Consider the following 22,702-nt stretch of genomic DNA (forward strand, 5'->3'; position numbering starts at 1 on the left):
AGTTACAGCGAACCCATATGGCCAGCAGGAAAATCCTCTTTAATTGCTTTATTGCCAGAAATGTTAAATCACTTCCTGAGGATACAGTTCAAATGAAACATATGGCAGCTATTAACAAAAACCCCTAATGAATTCAAAAATATGCTTTTTATGGGAGCTTTCTCATAAGCAAGTCATACATGTTATTTAAACTATATATACAAATACACACTTGGCATTTTAATCCCACAAAGGTTTGATGAACACCTACTCTGTACCAGATGATACAGGCAGCTTTCATGAAATGTTTTTTCCCCAAACCCAGGAACAGATATTAGACTATGAAACCTCAGGACATGATCCCAGATCTAGCCATGCCACTTCTCAGTCAAAGACAAAAAGAAATCTCCTCACCAGCACTTCCTCCCCATGGGTTCAATGTCCAGGAAAACCATTCCATTTCTACCCAGGTAGTCCTAATTACCTACTGTCTTCCTATACCTATTAATGTCACACCAACGAGGGTGCTAATCACTGTCATTCAGCAACCTCTGCATGGAACTATTCTCATGTATCTTCTTCAATTGGATTGTGAATTCCACAAAGAAGAAAACTTTGCTTAGGGCTTTTGTACATAGAATAATGTGAGGCATCTAATTAAGAATCAACCAGTAGCTTTAATTAATTGAAAACCGAGTGTCAGCATTTTTTTTTAAGTTAATGCCTTTCATCTCTGGGAAATTTCGCAAATCTAATCAATGTATTCATAAACCATTTTCTAAAGAGACAATTCTCCCTCAAATTCAAAGATAAATCAGCTGAGGGATATCCAGCTGTTATTACTATGTGGTTTTACTTTAAAAGAGAAGTTATTAAATCTTGGGTACATTAAACTTTGACTTTTCTTTCTCCACATAATAATATGGCCATTGAAGTTATTTAATGGAAGTGAGCTTTGGTAGCTTAAAAATTCATGCAGAACATGGGGTAAGATTCTAAAGTAACGGGCATTGTCTACATGACGTATTGGCTTTGGCTATATGGAGGCTAAAATATTTTTGTTTGTAGGGTAACTCATTGATTAACATTTTTATTAAATATTTACTTATCCATGCTTGGTTACACATTTTGTAATCAAATAGAATAAAATATGGAAAAGGCCTGTCACTGGTCAACTTGTGATTTGGTGTAAGACATTCAATTTGCCTAAAATGCTTTAGCTATAAGAAGAGAGAGCTTACTTAGAGAGTTTCTAAATGTCTCATACAGATACTCCTGCACAAATATTTTGTAATCTAAGTCAATGTCTGCTCATAGGACCTCTCCAAACCTTTCTCCTCCTTCATTTCAAAATATTCTGATTAGTATTTTGAAATTAGTGATCTCAGAGGTCAGTGTGCCAGTTGTTGTGTCCTGGCTTCCATTCCATTACTGTGACCTTGCAAAAGTTACTCGATTTTTTAAGACTTCATGGAGTTGGTCTAAGGATTGAGTGAGTTTATGCAAGTAAGAGCTTAAAACTGTACCTTGTACGTTCTGAGAACCTAGTAAGTGTTAGCTCTTCATACACTGAGGGACTTTCTCCATGAACGTCCTTTAATTACCTATCACCAACCTTTGCAATCTTGTCAATGAAAGGGTTTCTGTTTTGTTTTCTTGTTTATTTGCTTAAAACAAAAGAGAAAATTTAATTTAAAGGCCCTGATCGCCAGTCAGGGGGCAAATCTAGGGGCTAGGCTTAAAATATAATACATAGTCTGGATTTAATTCCATTTTTAGACCTTTCCCAAAATATAGACATAAAAAGTAATCAAACATCACCAAAACTGTAGGAAGACTTTCTTTTCAAGGGAGTATAGAATCAGAGAAGTTCTTGAAACAGAGGAAAAATCAGATGATCCTGCTATAAATGAAAGGATGCTGAGGAAGATGCTTACAGCCTATGCAGTCCCTCTGATGCCCTGGTCTCTGGACATGGTTCTCCACTCTGCCATTTAATAACCTAATATTCTCTTCATGGCTGCATCTTTGCCAGGACACAGAGTCCGTGTTCACACCCAGAGAACAAAAAGTGAACAACTAAATGTAGATCAAGATTAAGTCAAAATATGCTTTCACTGTAGATCAATCTTGCCAAAACAAAACCCCCTCTATTTTTTTATCTGTAGAAAGATTTTTTCCCTTATTTGAAAAATTACTTCAATCTCCAAATCCTGTAAATTCCAAAGGTGAGGATCCCAAAAATAATCAGTATCTCACAAAGATATAGGTGTCTTGATCTTTGATATTTCCAGAAATGAAGATTGATATTATTATTTCCTTAGGCTGATCTACAGCAGAGGTGCACGGGAGCCTTCCTCTCTCTCTCTCTCTCTCTCTCTCTCTCTCTCACACACACACACACACACACCCACGCATATGTGTGCACACACACACATTTGCAACAAAATTAATTACCCATTTGAGCCTAGTTTTCTTACTTCAACTCTGAGGACTTTGTCCCCTAAAGAAGGGGAGAGAGACATGCTTGTAGACATCTTGTGTGGTCAGTGGCTGTGGAGTAGAAGGCGTCAGATCCCAGTGGGCTGGATAGATTTATAAAAGGCTTCCAATAACAGTTAATACACTCATGCTAACTGTATTTTATACATGAGTAACTGAGGTGAATGGCAACCAAAAGCTCACTTCCTTAGTTTGTTTTAGGGTATTGACAAGGAGTAGAACTATACTGTTCTACTTTGAAGTCTGTTGAAGACAGCTCATTCTGAACTCTATTTTCTAAATAATAGGGATAGATAATAGTTACTGGGAATTGAACTTCTAAACCTCTCATATCAGTAATTTGGCCCATTGGCCCAGTGCCCATAGTAACAAATAGTAAGAGCAGCTCCCTTTTCCCAGGGACCTCATGTGCTTTACAGAAGCTACTACGTTTAGTCCTTTCAGCAGCCCTGTGAAGTAGAGGTGTTTATCCCCCTTTTATAAAGGAGGAATCTGAACCTCCAGGGGACAGAGCAGAGACTTGAAAGCCCAGACACTAACCAAACAATTTACTTTTTCTGCCTCCCAAAATAGGACAAAGAAATCGAACTACAAAAATTCAACCCCAATTCAAACGTGTTTTTAGTCTCATTTATTGCCAGTATCTTTTAAGGGTAAGACGGGTCTGTCGTCAGAGAGGAAAACAATTACGTGACTGATTTAGCATTAGCATAACTGGCTCTCGTGACTTTACCAATAGTTCCACAACTCTTTTTTCTTTTCAGCTTTATTGAGGTGTAGTTGTCAAATAAAATTGTAAGATATTTAAAGCGTACATTGTAGTGATTTGATATATGTATACATTGTGAAAGGATTCCCCCTTTAGTTAATTAACACAGCCATCACCTCATATACTTTTTGGGGGGTGGGAATATTTAAGTTCTACTCTCTTAACAAATATCAATTATATAGTACAATGTTATCAACTATAATCACCATGCTTTCATTAGTGCATCAGATCTTATTCATCATACAGCTGAAAGTTTATACCCTTTTACTAATCCTTCCCTATTTCCCCCACTCCACCAGCCCCTGGCAACCACTTTTCTACTCTCTCATACTATCAGTTGCACACCTTTTTTTTTTTTTTTAAAGAATCCACATATTAAAAATACCATGTTGTATTTGTCTTTCTCTGTCAGGCTCATTTCACTTAGCATAATGCCTTCAAGTAGGTACATGTTATTGCAAATGGTACGATTTCCTTCTTATTCATTTATGAATAATATACCATTACACACACACACACCCCACATCTTGTTTACCCATTTATCCATTGATGGACACTGAGGCTGTTACCATATCTTGGCCATTGTGAATAATGTTGCAATGAATATGGGAGTGCAGATACCTCTTCGATATCCTCTTTTCATTTTCTTTTCTTTTTTTAATTAATTAATTCATTTATTTATTTTTGGCTGCCTTGGGTCTTTGTTGCTGCACGTAGGCTTTCTCTAGTTGCGGCGAATGGGAGCTACTCTTGTGCGTGGGCTTCTCATTTCAGTGGCTTCTCTTGTGGTGGAGCATGGGCTCTAGGCACGAGGGCTTCAGTAGTTATGGCGCATGGGCTCAGTAGTTGTGGCTCGCGGGCTCTAGAGCGCAGGCTCAGTAGTTGTGGCGCATGGGCTTAGTTGCTCCGTGGCATGTGGGATCTTCCCGGACCAGGGCTCGAACCCTTGTCCCCTGCATTGGCAGGTGGATTCTTAACCACTGCGCCACCAAGAAAGTCCCGAGTAGTTCTATTTTTAACTTTTTAGAAACCTCCGTACTGTTTTCCATACTGCTGCACCAAATTACATCCCCACCAACAGTGCACAAGGGTTCCCTTTTCTCCACATCCTTGCCTATACTAGTCATCTCTTGTCTTTTTGATGATAGCCACTCTACAGGTATGAGGTGATGTCTCATTGTGGCTCTGATTTGCATTTCCCTGATGATTAGTGATGTTGAGCATCTTTTCATGTGCCATTTGTGTGCCTTCTTTGGAAAAAAAATGTTTATTCAGTTCCTCTTCTCTCATATTTCTAGTGTCAGGTTCTATTTAATTTTTGCTCCATTTATGGGACATCATTTTGTTCCTAATAATGTTATTTTCCTAATAATGTTATTTGCTGTTTCCTTTTAATAATACCACAATTTTGTGGCTTTTTTTCTTTTTCAGGCTATTCCAGGTACTTCAGAGAAGGAAAAGGCTGGTAAGTTGACATTGGTTGTGTTTTCACTCCTACCTATTTTAGGATAAAATTCCATCTTCATATAGATATTTTATTAAATATCTAAAATGTATACATCTTGTCAGTCTCCGGGCAAAAGTTTTGGTTGAATTCCTGAAAAATAAGTTTTGCTCAAAATGTGGGAAAAAATATGGTTTTCTAGCATAGCATTACATTTTGTTACAATAAGGTGTGTACTTCTTGTAGCATTAACTGTAACTGCAACCACAACTTTTTTCTTGAGGAAAATAATTAGATGTCATTCAGTGTACTGAGGAATGGTCTTTGGACATCTGTTGTTAATACAATTGGCCCTTCGTATCCATGGGTTCTGCATCCACAGACTCAACAAACCTGGGTTGAAAATATTTGAAAAAACAAAAAATTCCAGAAAGTTCCAAAAAGCAAAACTGGAATTTGCCACAAAGGCAACTATTTACATAGCATTTACTTTGTATTAGGTATTACAGGTAATGTAGAGATGAATTGAAAGTATACAGGAGGATGTGTATAGGTTGTATGCAAGCACTGGGCCATTTCATATAAGGGACTTGAGCATCTGTGGATCTTGGTGTCCATCAGGGAGCCCTGGAACCAATCCCCTGTGGATACTGAAGGAAGACTATAATTATCAAGATTTTTAAAAATCTTAGTAGCGTATTTAGTAGTCCTAGAAAAAGATGTACTTGTTTAAAGCTGATGTCATACCATCGAAAATATAATTGTGAAGCAATATGAATAGTTGTATTAGAGAAAAATTATATTTTCTATGCTTTGTGCTATGATTATAACTACTTAACAGTATTATGGGAAATGGATAAGGACTAATGAAAAATACAGAAATATGAAAAATTAGACTTGAATTGATGAAATTATGTGCTTTTCAAACATCTTTTGATCCTCCTCAATATTGTCTTATGTTTTCTGTGTAATAATAATAATCTTTTTAAAAAACTGATTAAAGGTGCTTTACCAAACTTGAAGCATATCACTTAGCTCTTAGACGTGTGTGATTTTTGAGCCAATTTAAAAGTTTAGAGTATCATCTAAAAGGTGTCACGACTTCAAGTGACTTTACACTAACGCATTAGAATTGGTCTGATAGGATTGTTATATGGGGAATGTTCTCTGTCAAGTTCAGTGATTTGATTTTTGCTGCCAGATAGTTTTCACACACAAGTGTTCATAGTTTGTGTTCTTCCATGAGCTAAAGTGTTCTCCTCTGTTTAGGCTGTGTCTGGCCTCTTCTCTCTAATACGTTGAAAGGTAAGCCTTCAGAACAGAAGGAAAATATTGAACTGGCATCATGTGTCAGTTCAAGAGAAAAACTGCTCAGTTTATCCATGCGTTGGTATTACTTGGATTAATAATATATACTAAACGAATTCAAATTACCATTCCAGAGCTCTAATACCTTCAATAATAGATGTATCAGCTATCTCATTAGGACAAGACATAAATGGTTAAGAGAGCATTTGCATCACAAAGAAAAAGAAACTTAGCCAAAGTTGTGCTTTATCTTGAGTTGTGACATTCTCTGTAATTCGCAAGATTGGCTGCAATTTAAACAAAGTGTGTAACAGAGCAAAGTTGTCATCTTATTGCAGAAAATCAGCAAATTCTTTCATACCCCAAGGAGAAAATTAGGATAGGAATTCTTGGCTGGAGGGAAAGGGTGAGGAGGGATGGAAATGCCATTGCTTGAGGGACTGGAGAAGCAAAGACTTCTCCCTCTGCCACTAAAATGATGTCAATGTGATAGGGAGAAGCATTTCAGTTGTCAAGCTTCTCTTAAAGATATTTTTATTAAAACAAAGAGCTAATTAAACAGAGAGCATAAATATAATGCAACCACCACTTTTTGTCATAATCCTGGATATTTTCCTCCCCAACAAAAACAAAAACACAAACATGAAATTAATTGTCACTATTTAATGATCTCTTTTGGTCATTTCTATACTGCTGGGGCACAAATTTTAAAAGTTGATAACTTCCTTTCACAGAGGTTCTGCAAGACGATCTGTGAAAGGTAGGATCCACCAGTGGATATATATGACCTAACCAGGCCCCTGGATGTCCCATCTCTGATGTTTAACCCAGGATGGGCTGATTTCTGCAGAACCTGGCTTCTGTGTATTAAAATATTAGAATGATGGAAATTTACTCCAGAATGGATTTTAATTTACATTTCTTGAGAATGTACTGATTATTTTAAGAGGAAATACAATTTTGTTTGACAATATAAATATAAGAAAGAAATGATTTTTTAATCAGTGAATTTATATGTCAAGATAAAGGGTTATGTTTGAATATTTTATTCAGTTGGTAACAGATTTGCCAATTCAAAAGAGAGTATGATTTATTTCAAAAAGTTTTAAAGGCCCATAAAAGTCCAATCAATTTCTTCTATTTCTAAAATTTATTATGCCATATTTAAAATATTTTGAGTGTTTTATATACAAATGTGAATCTCTTTATTCCTCTTTATGAATCTCTGTTTTTAAGCTCTGCTAGACAGAGGAATGGCAAGGAAGGCAGAGGACCCACTCAATCTTCTGGGGGTTAATTGAGCCTCTAAATAGGGTTAAGCTTCATTACCACCCATAAGGCCTGTCATTTTTTTTTTTTTCTCTGTTTTGCTAGATGAATGTAGCCTATTGTTTCTTTTTTTTTTCTTTTTAGAGAGATGGTGGAAAGCTTCTAGGTTTGTTATGCTTTTTTTTTTTAATTTTTATTTATTTATTTATTTATTTTTGGCTGTGTTGGGTCTTCATTTCTGTGCGAGGGCTTTCTCTAGTTACGGCAAGTGGGGGCCACTCTTCATCGCGGTGCGCGGGCCTCTCACTGTCGCGGCCTCTCTTGTTGCGGAGCACAGGCTCCAGACGCGCAGGCTCAGTAGTTGTTAGCCTATTGTTTCTTATTAAGAAAATCTATTTTAATCTGTGTGACCTCTCATCCAAGCCAACTGGAACCAACTCCACCACGCTTTGTGAAGCTCTAAACAAAATCATTTTGGGAACATTCCATTAATAATTCTTGAGTTGCAGTTGTGTGGTTGCCCCAGTGTGTGCTTTATTTATTTTTTTTTAAATAAATTTATTTATTATTTATTTTTTGGCTGTGTTGGGTCTTTGTTGCTGCGCAGGGCCCTCTCTAGTTGCGGCCAGCAGGGGCTACTCTTCATTGCACTGTGTGGGCTTCTCATTGCGGTGGCTTCTCTTGTTGCGGAGCATAGGCTCTAGGCGTGTGGGCTTCAGTAGTTGTGGCTCGCGGGCTCTAGAGCACAGGCTCAGTAGTTGTGGCACACGGGTTTAGTTGCTCTGAGGCATGTGGGATCTTCCCGGACCAGGGCTCAAACCCATGTCCCCTGCATTGGCAGGCGGATTCTTGACCACTGTGCCACCAGGGAAGCCCCAGTGTGTGCTTTAAGTAACCACCTTCTCTTCTGATCCGTGCTGCTGTGTAAATTCAGCCTAGTGGGATCATTCTGCTGCTTGTGTGCCATCTTGGGATGACAAAACCCTCCAAGGGGAGACTATTTTGAAACAGCATCCCATTGGTTCATTTATTCCACAAATACTTACTGAACAGCAACATATAGTAGACATCATATTAGGTTTTATCAAGGAAGCAGTTATGAACAAGGCATGGTCCTTGCCTGGAAGGAACTCAGACTCTAGCTGAGCATATTTCACTGGGCCAGCGTCCCCCTTTTCCTCTTCTCAGTTGAAAAGTTCTTAACCCAGGTTATTCAGAAATCTTCCCAGGAAAAGAATCAAATAAAAATATTGTTCTCAAGAAATTCTATATCGGAATGTGTATTCTCCAGATCTGAAATAGAGTCCAATAAATTTGTTTTAAAAAATCAGCATTGGGCTTCCCTGGTGGCGCAGTGGTTGAGAATCTGCCTGCCAATGCAGGGGACACGAGTTCGAGCCCTGGTCTGGGAAGATCCCACATGCCACGGGGCAACTGGGCCCGTGAGCCACAGTTACTGAGCCTGCGCGTCTGGAGCCTGTGCTCCGCAACAAGAGAGGCCGCGATGGTGAGAGGCCCGCGCACCGCGATGAAGAGTGGTCCCCACTTGCCACAACTAGAGAAGGCCCTCGCACAGAAACGAAGACCCAACACAGTCATAAATAAATAAATAAAAGACCGTGAATTTCTAAAAAAAAAATCAGCATTAATCATACAAGTATCAATATGTGTAATTGTATCCAACACAGAATAATTTCATTTAACTTCCCTTATGCCACCAGAATCTGTAAAGAGTGGGCCCAATGCCATTGGTATATTTTCCAGCACATCTGCTTCCTATCCGTGTGGCCTTGAGCAAGTTACTTAACCTCTTCATTTTCCCATTTCTAAAGTATAAATAAAGAAGTTGCCATGTTGTTATTGTAAGGCAACAATGCTTGGCACAAAGTAGGCTCTAAAAAATGGTAGCTGTTTCTTATGATAATGAGTTGTGCTTATAACCAGTATGTGCACAAGCCAAATAGAAGCTAGCTGTGTTACTGCTGCTCTCGTCTGCTCCAAGAGTTCTTAAATGCTTCCTCGGGGCGCCAATTAACAGCTGAACAGCTGTCCATGTGGAAGAAAGAGATCACTTTCTCCAAAAGCCTCTGAGTAAGTTAATTCAGACAGAGGTCATCATAGCATAGGCAGACTTGGCCATATTGTAACATGTCTTTAGAAATTCCTAGCTCTATTAAGGTGACATTCTCTCTAGTGAACAGATAATCTTCGATTTTCACAAAAGATAACTCCCTAAGAAATGTATACCCTGAGTCCCATTTTCCTAGGACTCCCCAGCATCCCTAGACCCTGGGGTAATTGGATCCTGTCTACCCAGCTCCCATCCTCCCTCCCTGACCTCCTGCACACAGTCCTGTCAACACTGCCACCTAATCATCCCGTGTCCATTCTTCCTGCCATTGTTTTAAAGCAGGCTTCACTTTGCACTGGACTTTGAAACAGCATCCAGAGCTGGTTTCCCTGCCTTAACTGATCATTACACCTGTTCACTCTCTACACTGTCACCAAAGTTATCTTTGAAAAGCATCACCTGATCATATCGATTTCTACTTCAACTTTTTTGGGGCCTCCTTACTAATTACAGGATAATATCAAACTTTCCTGCTTGACGTAGCTGGCCATTTGTAATCTGGATGTGGTGTATGGTATTGGATATGCCCAGTTCACCCCTCAGATCCACCCTCCACCCTACTTCTCCCCAGCTCTGTGACCTGCAGGCAGACCAGTGTGGGCAAAATCAATGGGCTGCCCTCCTTTCAGTTTTCCTTTCGCACCAGTGAGGAGGCCCAGCAAGAGACTGACGGTTGGGAGGACACTACGGCTGTGAGGTTGGGTAGTTTATTCCCCCCTCTGCTTCCCGAGGAGTCACTGCTGGCCTTTTCCACCCAGGTTTCCAGGTTCTGACAACCATTCTCTCCTCTTGCCTTGTGGTTCCCCTACACCTTTATCAATAGTTCTGTTACTAAACTCCCCTCAGTTTACCTAGGGTGCCATCTGTTTCCTGCTAGGAGTCTCACTGATAAACCTACCAATGTTTTCTCTTCTTTCTATTCCTTTGTGTTCATTGGTTGGTTTGTTTGTCCAACTTCAGCCACAACATACAGCCACAGAACCCCTTCTAACTTTGGATCTTTCTACTTCTACGTAGATCGTGCACTGCCTTTTTAAAAATACAGATGATAGGTAAAGATAGAGGGAGAAAGAGAGAAATGACTTATCCAAGAAAAAGAGAAGATATGGACCATGTTTTTCTTCATCCTAAATGAATGTAGTTTCATTCAATCACATGGAGGAGAAAAATATCTACCCTTATGATTTAGAATGTGTTCTCTATTGCCTAGAAGCAAGTAAATTAGAAAATTAGCGTTGCATTTTAGTCACCAAAATGTGGCTCTCTGAGTGTATTTGAGAAGTAGTATTAAGGAGTAATATGAAATCTCTCATTCTAAAATGAAATCATAAAACACAAATTTTGTCAGACTACATAGCAGCCCATAGAAAATAGACCACAATCATGAGCCAAAAATGGCAAATTTTTTTTGCCTTTTCTGTCTTGAAAATTCTACTTGTCCAACAATAACATCTCCTTAATGAATTATTTCCCAGGCAGGGTTAGTCCTTGATTTTTCGGTGTTCCTAGAACACTCTGTGTTTTCAGTTACAGTCTTATCATCTTGCTTTGCTGTATGTTCTCTTCTCTAGGCTGTGAGCTTTTCTAGATCAAGAATGTGGTCTTTGCATGCTCCGTAATTAAAACAGCTATTAGCACATAGTGGGTGCTCTGTAAGTACACATTAACCAATTAATTATAATTATGACAAAGATGCTTTGGCTCCCGTCTTAATCATTTAGAATTAACATGGTTCTAAAACGCCCCCCCCCCTTTACGCCTATTGCCCCCACAACTGCCAAATATCTCAGCTGGGCAACTATTTAATGATGTTATTTGGGGATCTATCCCATACAAGTGTGTGAAGGGCACCATTGAGAAAGGTAACTCAGAATCCAACTTTGATTACGCTCCTTGGTCATTTTTCTTAGAATGTTTGTTCTCCTGCCTCTAGGTTATTTTGTTGGCCAGTAAATGTTAAAAAGCAAGATAATGAATAATTATAGCCTGAAACACTTGTGAAAGACAGCTTTCAGAAGCATATGACAGGTTCATAGTCTCTCCAAACTTTGTGTTGTGGCTAGTAAGGCAGAACATAGAAATCAAGCACTACTTTGTGACACGTGTGAGGGGGAAAAATAGGATTTTCATAATTTCATTCCAAGCTCCTTGTAAACATACTAAATAACAAAGCCCAGACTTGGTGCCTTTTGGTATTAATTTTCTTGGCTGCTTTTGACCACGGAGAAGGGAAATGCAGAGGGCCAAAAACAAAAACAAACAACCAAAAAAAACCACAAAAAACTGAAATGCAAAGACATTCCTCATTTTCTAGTCTGATCATCATTTCTTTGATTCAGAGAATTACCAGTGTGATCTATTCCACTCTGTCATGTTCCAGTATCAATAGATCCAAAGGGATTTGATGAAAAGACAAAACTAGAACTGCTAGATTTCAGTGTTGTTCTTTGAAAGACTGCCCTATTTTATGTCTCCATTTTAGTACAGATCAGGTCGTTTGTAGTGCTGTCTCACTCACTAGCCTGTAAGCACCTTGAAAGATGGAATTTTGTTTCATTCAATTCTGTTTCCAATGGCTGGCATTACTGGAGTTGCTTGATGTTTGGGAAGTGAAAGAACAAATGACATATTTAAAACATCGGCAAAGGGGACTTCCCTGGTAGCACAGTGGTTAAGAATCCGCCTGCCAATGCAGGGGACACGGGTCGAGCCCTGGTCCGGGAAGATCCCACCTGCCGCGGAGCAACTAAGCCCGTGTGCCACAACTACTGAGCCCACAAGGAACAACTACTGAAGCCTGAGCACCTAGAGCCCATGCTCCACAACAAGAGAAGCCACTGCCATGAGAAGCCCATGCACTGCAACAAAGAGTAACGCCAATCACCGCAACTAGAGAAAGCCCACGCACAGCAACAAAGACCCAACGCAGCTAAAATTAAATAAATAAATAAATATTTTTTAAATTAAATGAATAAATAAATATTTTTAAAATTAAATAAATAAATAAATCAGCAAATACTTTATATGCACAATACTCCCAAAGCTAAACGTAGAATCCTATCATTCTATTGTAGGTGAAGCACTTTGTATAACTGCAAAGACCCCCAGCTGTTCTACAGGGTTGGACAGGATCTGAAAATTGTCTTTATCAGGCCAGGCTGGACTTTGGCCAGCATTCCAAATTCTTTATTCCCTTTCACTCTCAGAAAATGAAATTCATTATTTCTTTACTAATGGCTGATGAATACTCACTTATTTCATTTTTCTTAGTATTATGGTCTCTGCTTGCCTGCTTTTTTATGAGAAAGGAATTTAGGGTATGCCCACACATAACCTCTCAGTTTTTCTGAAACTTAATGTAAACTAATCCATGAAAAGTTGGCTGTGCTGAGCGGGCTGTTGAGAGGAAACACATTAGCTTTTAGGTATCAAGGAATTCATGAAAAATACAAGTAAGCTATTCTTAAATGCCAAAGATCTCGAATTCATAGGATATTTTTCAATACAGATAATTTTTTAAATCTATTTCTTAACGTTCTATTGATATTTCTTTTATTACCAAGTAAGTAAAACAAAGCTACTGTATCACCGGAACCAATCAAACATATTTCCTTTTCTTCTCAATTATATTGCAAGCAAAGCGAGTACACGATAATTTTTCTTTTAACAAGTTGCAATTCAGATATTACCGGGCTTCCCTGGTGGTGCAAGGGTTAAGAATCCACCTGCCAATGCAGGGGACACGGGTTTGATCCCTGGTCCAGGATGATCCCACATGCCACGGAGCATCTAAGCCCGTGCGCCACAACTACTGAGCCTGCGCTCTAGAGCCCGCGAGCCACAACTATTGAGCCCACGCACATAGAGCCCGTGCTCTGCAACAAGAGAAGCCACTGCAATAAGAAGCCCGTGCACCACAACGAAGAGTAGCCCCGCTCGCCAAAACTAGAGAAAGCCCGCGCACAGCAATGAAGACCCAACGCAGCCAAAAATAAATAAATTAATTAATTAATTAATTAAATTTTTTAAAAAAGAAAAAATTCCTTTAAGAAGAAATGTTTAAAATATATATATATGTATATGTGTGTATATAAGTGTATATATATATAGATAGATAGCTAGATAGATAGATATAGATATATATATATTACCTCCTACACTTAGAGTGGTTATCCAAAGGTGGCTGTATCTTTCTACAGCATTTAGTGATTCCTAAATTTGATTGATGAATTCTCTTCCCTATCAGTCTGTGACTTTCTTAAAGGCATAAACCCCACATTTCATCTTTGTCAGCCCCTCACCCAGTGTATAATCTTGCACACAGCAGATGCTCAAGAAATAGTTTTAAATTAATCCATTTGTGTGACATACCAAAAAACTCATGCAGGCACTTAGTTAATCTCTGGTCTGTCAATGACCATAACTTTTCACAATATTTGACAAGCTTGAAATTTCTTCCTTGAAAACGTCTTGTGCACATTTTGTTCCCCCATTTATCCCTTGAAAGAATGGCGTGTCAGCATTGAAGAGGTGGCTATGAACTACCAGAACAGGCTAAGGAGGCAGTTCTGCATTTCCATATTTTAATTGACATTGACCTTTTTCTTTTTTAATATCTTTATTGGAGTATAATCGCTTTACAATGGTGTGTTAGTTTCTGCTTTATAACAAAGTGAATCAGCTATACATATACATATATCCCCATATCTCTTCCCTCTTGCGTCTCCCTCCCATCCTCCCTATCCCACCCCTCTAGGTGGTCACAAAGCACCGAGCTGATCTCCCTGTGCTATGCGACTGCTTCCCACTAGCTATCTGTTTTACATTTGGTAGTGTATATATGTCCATGCCACTCTCCCACTTCGTCCCAGCTTACCCTTCCCCCTCCCCGTGTCCTCAAGTCCATTCTCTATGTCTGCATCTTTATTCTTGTCGTGCCCCTAGGTTCTTCAGAACTATTTTTTTTTTTTTTTTAGATTCCATACATATGTAAAGCATACGGTATTTGTTTTTCTTTTTCTGACTTTCTTCACTCTGTATGACAGACTCTAGGTCCATCCACCTCCCTACAAATAACTCAGTTTTGTTTCTTTTTATGGCTGAGTAATATTCCATTGTATATATGTGCCACATCTTCTTTATCCATTCATCATGAATGGATAAAGTCAATGGACACTTAGGTTGCTTCCATTCATCATTCATCATGAATGGATAAAGTCGATGGACACTTAGGTTGCTTCCATGTCCTGGCTATTGTAAATAGAGCTGCAGTGAACATTGTGGTACATGACTCTTTTTGAATTATGGTTTCCTCAGGGTATATGCCCAGTAGTGGGAATGCTGGGTCATGTGATAGTTCTATTTTTAGTTTTTTAAGGAACCTCCATACTGTTCTCCACAGTGGCTGTATCAATTTACATTCCCACCAACAGTGCAAGAGGGTTCCCGTTTCTCCACACCCTCTCCAGCATTTATTGTTTGTAGATTTTTTGATGATGGCCATTCTGACCGGTGTGAGGTGATACCTCATTGTACTTTTAATTTGCATTTCTCTAATGATTAGTGATGTTGAGCATCCTTTCATGTGTTTGTTGGCAATCTGTATATCTTCTTTGGAGAAATGTCTATTTAGGTCTTCTGCCCATTTTTGGATTGGGATTTTTTTTTTTTTTTTGATATTGAGCTGCTTGTAAATTTTGGAGATTAATCCTTTGTCAGTTGCTTCATTTACAAATATTTTCTCCCATTCTTAGGGTTGTCTTTTTGTCTTGTTTATGTTTTCCTTTGCTGTGCAAAAGCTTTTAAGTTTCATTAGGTCCCATTTGTTTATTTTTGTTTTTATTTCCATTTGTCTAGGAGGTGGGTCAAAAAGGATCTTGCTGTGATTTATGTCATAGAGTGTTCTCCCTATGTTTTCCTCGAAGAATTTTATAGTGTCTGGTCTTACATTTAGGCCTTTAATCCATTTTGAATTTATTTTTGTGTATGGTGTTAGGGAGTGTTCTAATTTCATTCTTTTACATGTAGCTGTCCAGTCTTCCCAGCACCACTTATTGAAGAGGCTGTCTTTTCTCCATTGTATATTCTTTCCTCCTTTACCAAAAATAAGGTGACCATATGTGTGTGAGTTTATCTCTGGGCTTTCTATCCTCTTCCGTTGATCTATGTTTCTCTTTTTGTGCCAGTACCATACTGTCTTGATTACTGTAGCTTTGTAGTATAGTCTGATGTCAGGGAGCCTGATTCCTCCAGCTCCGTTTTTCTTTCTCAAGATTGCTTTGGCTGTTCGGGATCTTTTGTGTTTCCATACAAATTGTGAAATGTTTTGTTCTAGTTCTGTGAAAAATGCCATTGGTAGTTTGATAGGGATTGCATTGAATGTGTAGATTGCTTTGGGTAGTATAGTCATTTTCACAATGTTGATTCTTCCAATCCAGGAACATGGTATACCTCTCCATCTGTTTGTATCATCTTTAATTTCTTTCATCAGTGTCTTATAATTTTCTGCATACAGGTCGTTTGTCTCCTTAGGTAGGTATATTCCTAAATATTTTATTCTTTTTGTTGCAATGATAAATGGGAGTGTTTCCTTAATTTCTCTTTCAGATTTTTCATCATTAGTGTATAGGAATGCAAGAGATTTCTGTGCATTAATTTTGTATACTGCTACTTTACCAAATTCATGGAGTAGCTCTAGTAGTTTTCTGGTAGCATCTTTAGGATTCTCTGTGTATAATATCATATCATCTGCAAACAGTGACAGCTTTACTTCTTCTTTTCTGATTTGGATTCCTTTTATTTCTTTTCCTTCTCTGATTGCTGTGACTAAAACTTCCAAAGCTATGTTGAATGATAGTGGTGAGAGTAGGCAACCTTGTCTTGTTCCTGATCTTAGAGGAAATGGTTTCAGTTCTTCACCGTTAAGAACGATGTTGGCTGTGGGTTTGTCATATATGGCCTTTATTATGTTGAGGTAAGTTCCCTCTATGCCTAGTTTCTGGAGGGTTTTTATCATAAATGTGTGTTGAATTTTGTCAAAAGCTTTTTCTGCATCTATTGAGATGATCGTATGGTTTTTCCTCCTTCAGTTTGTTAATATGTTTTATCACATTGATTGATTTGCATATATTGAAGAATCCTTTCATTCCTGGGTTAAACCCCACTTGATCATGGTGTATGATCCTTTTAATGTGCTGTTGGATTCTGTTTGCTAGTATTTTGTTGAGGATTTTTGCATCTGTGTTCATCAGTGATACTGGCCTGTAGCTTTCTTTTTTTGTAGCATCTTGGTCTGGTTTTGGTATCAGGGTGATGGTGGCCTCGTAGAATGAGTTGGGGAGTGTTCCTCCCTCTGCTATATTTTGGAATAGTTTGAGAAGGATAGGTGTTAGCTCTTCTCTAAATGTTTGATAGAGTTCACCTGTGAAGCCATCTGGCCCTGGGCTTTTGTTTGTTGGAAGATTTTTAATCACAGTTTCAATTTCAGTGCTTGTGATTGGTCTGTTCATATTTTCTATTTCTTCCTGGTTCAGTCTCGGAAGGTTGTGCTTTTCTACGAATTCGTGCATTTCTTCCAGGTTGTCCATTTTATTGGCATATAGTTGCTTGTAGTAATCTCTCATGATCCGTTGTGTTTCTTCAGTGTCAGTTGTTACTTCTCCTTTTTCATTTCTAATTCTATTGATTTGACTCTTCTCCCCTTTTTTCTTGATGAGTCTGGCTAGTGATTTATCAATTTTGTTTATATTCTCAAAGAACCAGCTTTTAGTTTTATTGATCTTTGCTATTGTTTCCTTCATTTCTTTTTCATTTATTTCTGATCTGATCTTTATGATTTCTTTCCTTTTGCTAAGTTTGGGACTTTTTTGTTCTTCTTTCTCTAATTGCTTTAGATGTAAGGTTAGTTTGTTTATTTGAGATGTTTCTTGTTTCTTGAGGTAGGATTGTATTGCCATAAACTTCCCTCTTAGAACTGTGACATTGACCTTTTATTAGTAGAAAAATTTATTTGTCATTTTCAATCTCCCTTGAAGAAAGACAATTTATGGAAAGGCCTCTTTCTATCAGTTTTATTTACAAAGCGATGCAACTTTCATTTAGTTTGAAAATCATATCTCATCATATCAGATAATCTGATGCCTTCAAATATTTACCTTTATAGACTGCCCCATTTGCAGTTCAGTTATTTTTATTATAGTTTGAATATATACACAAATATGTACCCACAAGATAATTGTATGTTAATTCTAATTTCTTTAGAGAGGTACACTTACTTTGGAAAAGTACCTGTAACTAGGTATTACTTTGACCTGTCTGAGTATGAAATGACCTAAAATTCTGCTGGTGTGACTGTACTTTTCTTCTCTTATTGACCTTCCATTGGTTTGAAGGGCTTCGATTTGTGTTTCTGTAGGCAAAAGTTTGAGCTCAGTATCTCTTCCAGACTGATCCATAAACATTTCTGTTTTAGAATTAATATATGATTTTGAGGTATGATTTATCTAAGTGGGAAATCTAAGACAGTAATTAACAACCATAACAAATTAACCAATGCCCAAGAAAAGGCTGGTGCCCATATTGTTGTATGCAGGCTGTCCAGAGCACCAATCTGGCCATTTCAGGAGAATGGGTTATGAATACAAGAAGCTATTTTGTCCTGACTACTGTAATCAGGTAGAAATGATCTTATAGAATTCTACAAGTGATGTTTAAACAAAATGGTCACCAAAAGCCCACACTCACCCACCAAATTGGGGTTTTGCTTTTTGTTTTGTAATTTTTCTAACCATTGAGCTTCCCCAGAAAACACATTCCAGTGACTCCCAACTGCTAATTTTGTAAACTGTTTCTTTTTTTCTTCCAGTTTTGAGATACAATTGACATACAACACTGTGTAAGTTTAAGGTGTACAGCATAATGACTTGACAGAGATACATCATGAAGTGATCACCACAATAAGTTCAGTGAATATCCATTATCTCATAAAGATACAAAATAAATAGGAAAAAAAAGTTTTCTTGTGATGAGACCTCTTAGGATTTACTTTCTTAAAAACTTTCATATATAACGTACAGCAGTGTTAATTATATTAATCATGTCGTACATTACATCCCTAGTATTTATTTATTTTATAACTGGGAGTTTTCACCTTTTGACCACCTTCATCTGATTCCCCCTCCCTGCCCTTGGTAACACAAACCTGATCTCTTTTTCTATGAGTTTGTTTGTTTGCTTGCTTGCTTGTTTGTTTTTGAAGTATATTGACCTACAACACTTTGTTAATCCTGGTGATAAACTTCTTCTTAAAATAAATGTTAAATCAGTTCTTTCCTATGGATTTAAGGAAATAGATAAATGGAGGACAACATGGTACACTTCATCATTTCTTTATCTACCTTTTTAAGTCTATGGTCTTCTGTATACTTATCCAAACGTTTTCCCTGCTGTGCTGTGATTTCCTGAAAGGCAGACATTTTCCCTGCACCTATGTAGTGCCAGCCTCTTAGGAGGTTTTTGACTTAGTGTTTGTCAAATGAATGGTTGAATGAATAATAATATCAAACATTTACTCTGTGCCTGCACTTTTCTGAGCACTTTATAGATATGACCTCATATAATCCTCTAGCAACCATATAAGGGAGACGTAATGTTTTCCACGTTATAGAGATGAGGAAGCTGAGACTCAGAGAGGCTTCCTAAAATAACCAAAGTCACACTATGGCCAAGGCAAGATTCAAAGCAAGCAACACAAGCTAGAGTGCATGCTCTTAACCACTATGCTGTACGTAGTGGTTTAAGTGCCAAGACTCCTCAGGCTGATGAACAAATTTTTCCTTAATCAGACTTTTCCCTTCCTTTCCAACCTTATCTCCCATCCTCCCCTAACGTGCACCTTCCGCTGTAACCATGGTAGCAACCTCACTTTTCTCCTGAATTTGCTTCTGCATAACTTGACCTTTGTTCCAACTGTTTCCCTTCCAGAAATTAACTCCCCCATCCCCCAAGGTCTCATTTGGGTCCCACCTTCACCCTGAAGTCTCCTATGACAACTCCTGCTCATGATAATTTCATATTTTTTTAAATGATACATCTATAGCGTATATAGTCTGTACCGGTCGTTTTCATTCTTAATCACATGTGGATTGTCATTGTCCATTGAGTGTGTTATTTGTGTCAGCCTTGCCTCCCAACAGTCTTGTCAGCATCCTTTTAAAAAGCACTGGGACTTCCCTGGTGACGCAGTGGTTAAGAATCCACCTGCCAATGCAGGGGACACGGATTCGAGCCCTGGTCCGGGAAGATCCCACATGCCGCAGAGCAACTAAGCCCGTGTGCCACAGCTACTGAGCCTGCGCTCTAGAGCTGGCAAGCCACAACTACTGAGCCCGCGTGCCACAACTACTGAAGCCCACGTGCCTAGAGCCCATGCTGCGCAACAAGAGAAGCCACGGCCATGAGAAGCCCATGCACCGCAACAAAGAGTAGCCCCTGCTCGATGCAACTAGAGAAAGCCCGCATGCAGTAACAAAGACCCAACACAGCCAAAAATAAATTAAAAAATAAATAAAAGCAATCACTAAAAAAAAAAATCTAAAAACACTTAGCGTGCACCAAAGAGGGAATTATTGAATTAATAGACTTTATTTTTTAGAGCAGTTTTCGATTCACAGAAAAACTGAATGGGAAGTACAGTTCAAATTATATGACCTTCTTTTAAAGCAAACTATGGACATAGTAAAAAGATCAGGAGTTGCCAGGGGTTAGGGAAAGTGAGGCATGAATCGATGGAACACAGAGGATTTTTAGGGCAGGAAATCCATTCTGTGATGCTTTAATGGTACAGCATGTAGGCTTTTCATACTGTCTTCTTTCACTTACACATATGCATTTAAGGTTCCTCCATGTCTTTTCATGATGTAATAGCTTGTTTCTTTTAAGTACTGAATTAACATTGCTTTGTCTGGGTATACCACAGTTAAAGGTGCTTAGTTAACACATTTTTAGTGTAAAAACTTTTTAAACTCATTGATCATAAAATATATTACACAGTCCACTTTTGTTAACTTTTATCCTTACTTCTTTAGGCAAAAGTAACTCTCTTCTCTTAACCATTGATCATGATTTCTTCATTTCTCTCCTTCGGAATTCTCCCCAAGTTTTCAAAAGAAAAATACTACTACTAAATATGTTATCAACGGCTGTTATTTGCTGTGTACCTACCTTGCCATCTCTGAGATGCTTCCTCTGCATTATCTTTAGTACACACTAAGCTCCACAGTACATGACTCTCTCTTGCTCCAAAGCTGATGCTTTTTCTACCTCTTCCTACCTAACAGCACCATTTTTTCTAATAAAAGTATGACCAAAATTAATAAAACTGTAATAATTCATATAGTTTATATGATCTACATATTTCTGCCCTTATGCCTTCGCTCCTGAAGTTTAATGCCCCCCAAATACTCTTCTATTATTTTTTTCTCCAAATCACATGCTTCCTTCAAGGATTTGCTTGAGGGCCTCTTTTTGCCCAAGGCCTCCTCAATTGCTCTTCTCTTGGATGAACTCTTCCTTTGAATCAGACAGATTTCACTGCTCATTTTATCTTCCGCCCTGGAAAGGGGCAGCCTCTGTGCACTGTGACCCCCCTATCCTAACCCATGGCCAGAGTCCATTGGACTGGGGGCAGGCGGGTGGGGTGAGGGGCACATGTGACTCAAGGTCAGAGAAAAATTGAGTGACCTGACAGGTGGACAGTCTCCTTCTCTCTCTCTTTCCCTCCTCCTCCTCCTCTTCCTCCTTCTCTCTCCCTCTCCCTCTCCTGCATGTTATGATCCAGACAGACTCAGTCAACCTGCAACAGGTGCTTTGGCTGAAAGTTCACATATAGTGTTAGGTGGAGTCACAGAGGAAACCATTCTGCAAAGAGGAGCGGGATAATGGGGCAACTGAGCCAATAAAGAAAAGTTAGAGACAATGCAAACTAGAGAAAGAGATGGAAAATTTAGCTGCATCTGTCCCAGGTGACTCCCTAGGTGCCAGTGGCAACTCTCAGGAGGTCCCTACCCCACATCTGCAGGGTATCTCTGTATCCTCATGCCTCAGGCTTTTAGTTAGACCTAACATGAAAGAGTTCCTTGCACTCAGATGATTAGACATTCTTCTCCAAATTCCTATTGAATATAATTAGTATCAAAAATAGTCTATCATTTAATTTTACCTGTCTTGCATTATTTTCTGCTTCATATATATATGAAGCCTTCAGACTGTGTTATAAGCAGCCACAGTGAAGAACCATGGCATATTTTGGTCTCCTGTTTATAGTTTGCTCTAAAAGATCTAACAAGAACTACATATATAGTGAATGTTCAATAAAATTATAATATTTCACAGTTATACTGCCTTTTTAGGCCACGGAACTATATCACTACTTTGTAATTACCTTTCAGCCCATAGAACATGTCTCCCCTCTTTCAGCCACCCTCAACCACATCAACACCATCATATCTTGTATTTATGAGACTTATGGATTAATTTTCTTTTTCCCCTTGACCAAATAAATTATCTCCTTTTGAAATCAGTTAACGTCATCCTGACCACGCCATTTGGTTTTTAATGTGCGTTGTAATTTGTTTGAGTCAAGTGCTGTTTCCCTCAACAATTTCATATTTTCAGTAGACTAGCTTCACATTCTCTCATTCCACTAAATGTAATTAGTAAGATATTAAATAATAAGAGTTAACAATGTAAAACCAAAAGAGGAAAGAATACAAACAGACAAATGATCAGGGAGTGAGACAGTTGATACATTTTTAAAAATAAGCTGCCTTTAAAAGAAAAAATCTGAATTCTACTAGACTTACTTGTATTTTATGACTTAGCATTTTTTTATTTTAAAAAGTCACCTACGTTTGTGGGCTGTGGGGGCATTTCTATGACTTTTTTTTCCCTAAGACCACCAATGACTGCATTCCAGCTGCAATGAGGAAAACAGTAGCTTTCCTCTGTGCAAAACAAAGTTCAGCCAGGTGACTGGAAGGGGGAATATAAGGGTTTTCTTATTTTGTGACTTTGGTGAATCGAGATGCCAGCTTATTTATTATATCATGAAACTGTCATTGTTTTGTAATATTTTTGAGCACCAAATTTGGGGGCCTTTAAAAAAAAGTCTGATGTGTGGCCCTGACTCTGAGATGGAAGTCATCGCTCTGCAGCTAATCAGGAGCCATGCTTCCAGATGGGCCCTGACAGCAGAACATAAACAGAGCAGTGACCCTGCCATCCTCACATGCAGGCAGCGCCC

At 38.5% G+C, this 22,702-nt stretch overlaps 1 protein-coding gene across 14 annotated transcripts in view; it reads left to right on the forward strand.

Moving 5' to 3' along the window:
- The window catches only part of DLC1 (DLC1 Rho GTPase activating protein), a 416,411-nt gene that overhangs the window by 190,626 nt on the left and 203,083 nt on the right, over nt 1-22,702 (forward strand). For all 14 annotated transcript variants that reach the window (XM_068532231.1, XM_068532233.1, XM_068532234.1 and 11 more), the window contains one exon: nt 4,682-4,715. In XM_068532231.1, the coding sequence (XP_068388332.1) occupies nt 4,682-4,715 (34 nt within the window). The remainder of the gene's footprint in view (nt 1-4,681; nt 4,716-22,702) is intronic.

This window comes from Eschrichtius robustus, chromosome 21 (genome assembly GCF_028021215.1).
Source record: "Eschrichtius robustus isolate mEscRob2 chromosome 21, mEscRob2.pri, whole genome shotgun sequence".
Taxonomy (NCBI): domain Eukaryota; kingdom Metazoa; phylum Chordata; class Mammalia; order Artiodactyla; family Eschrichtiidae; genus Eschrichtius; species Eschrichtius robustus.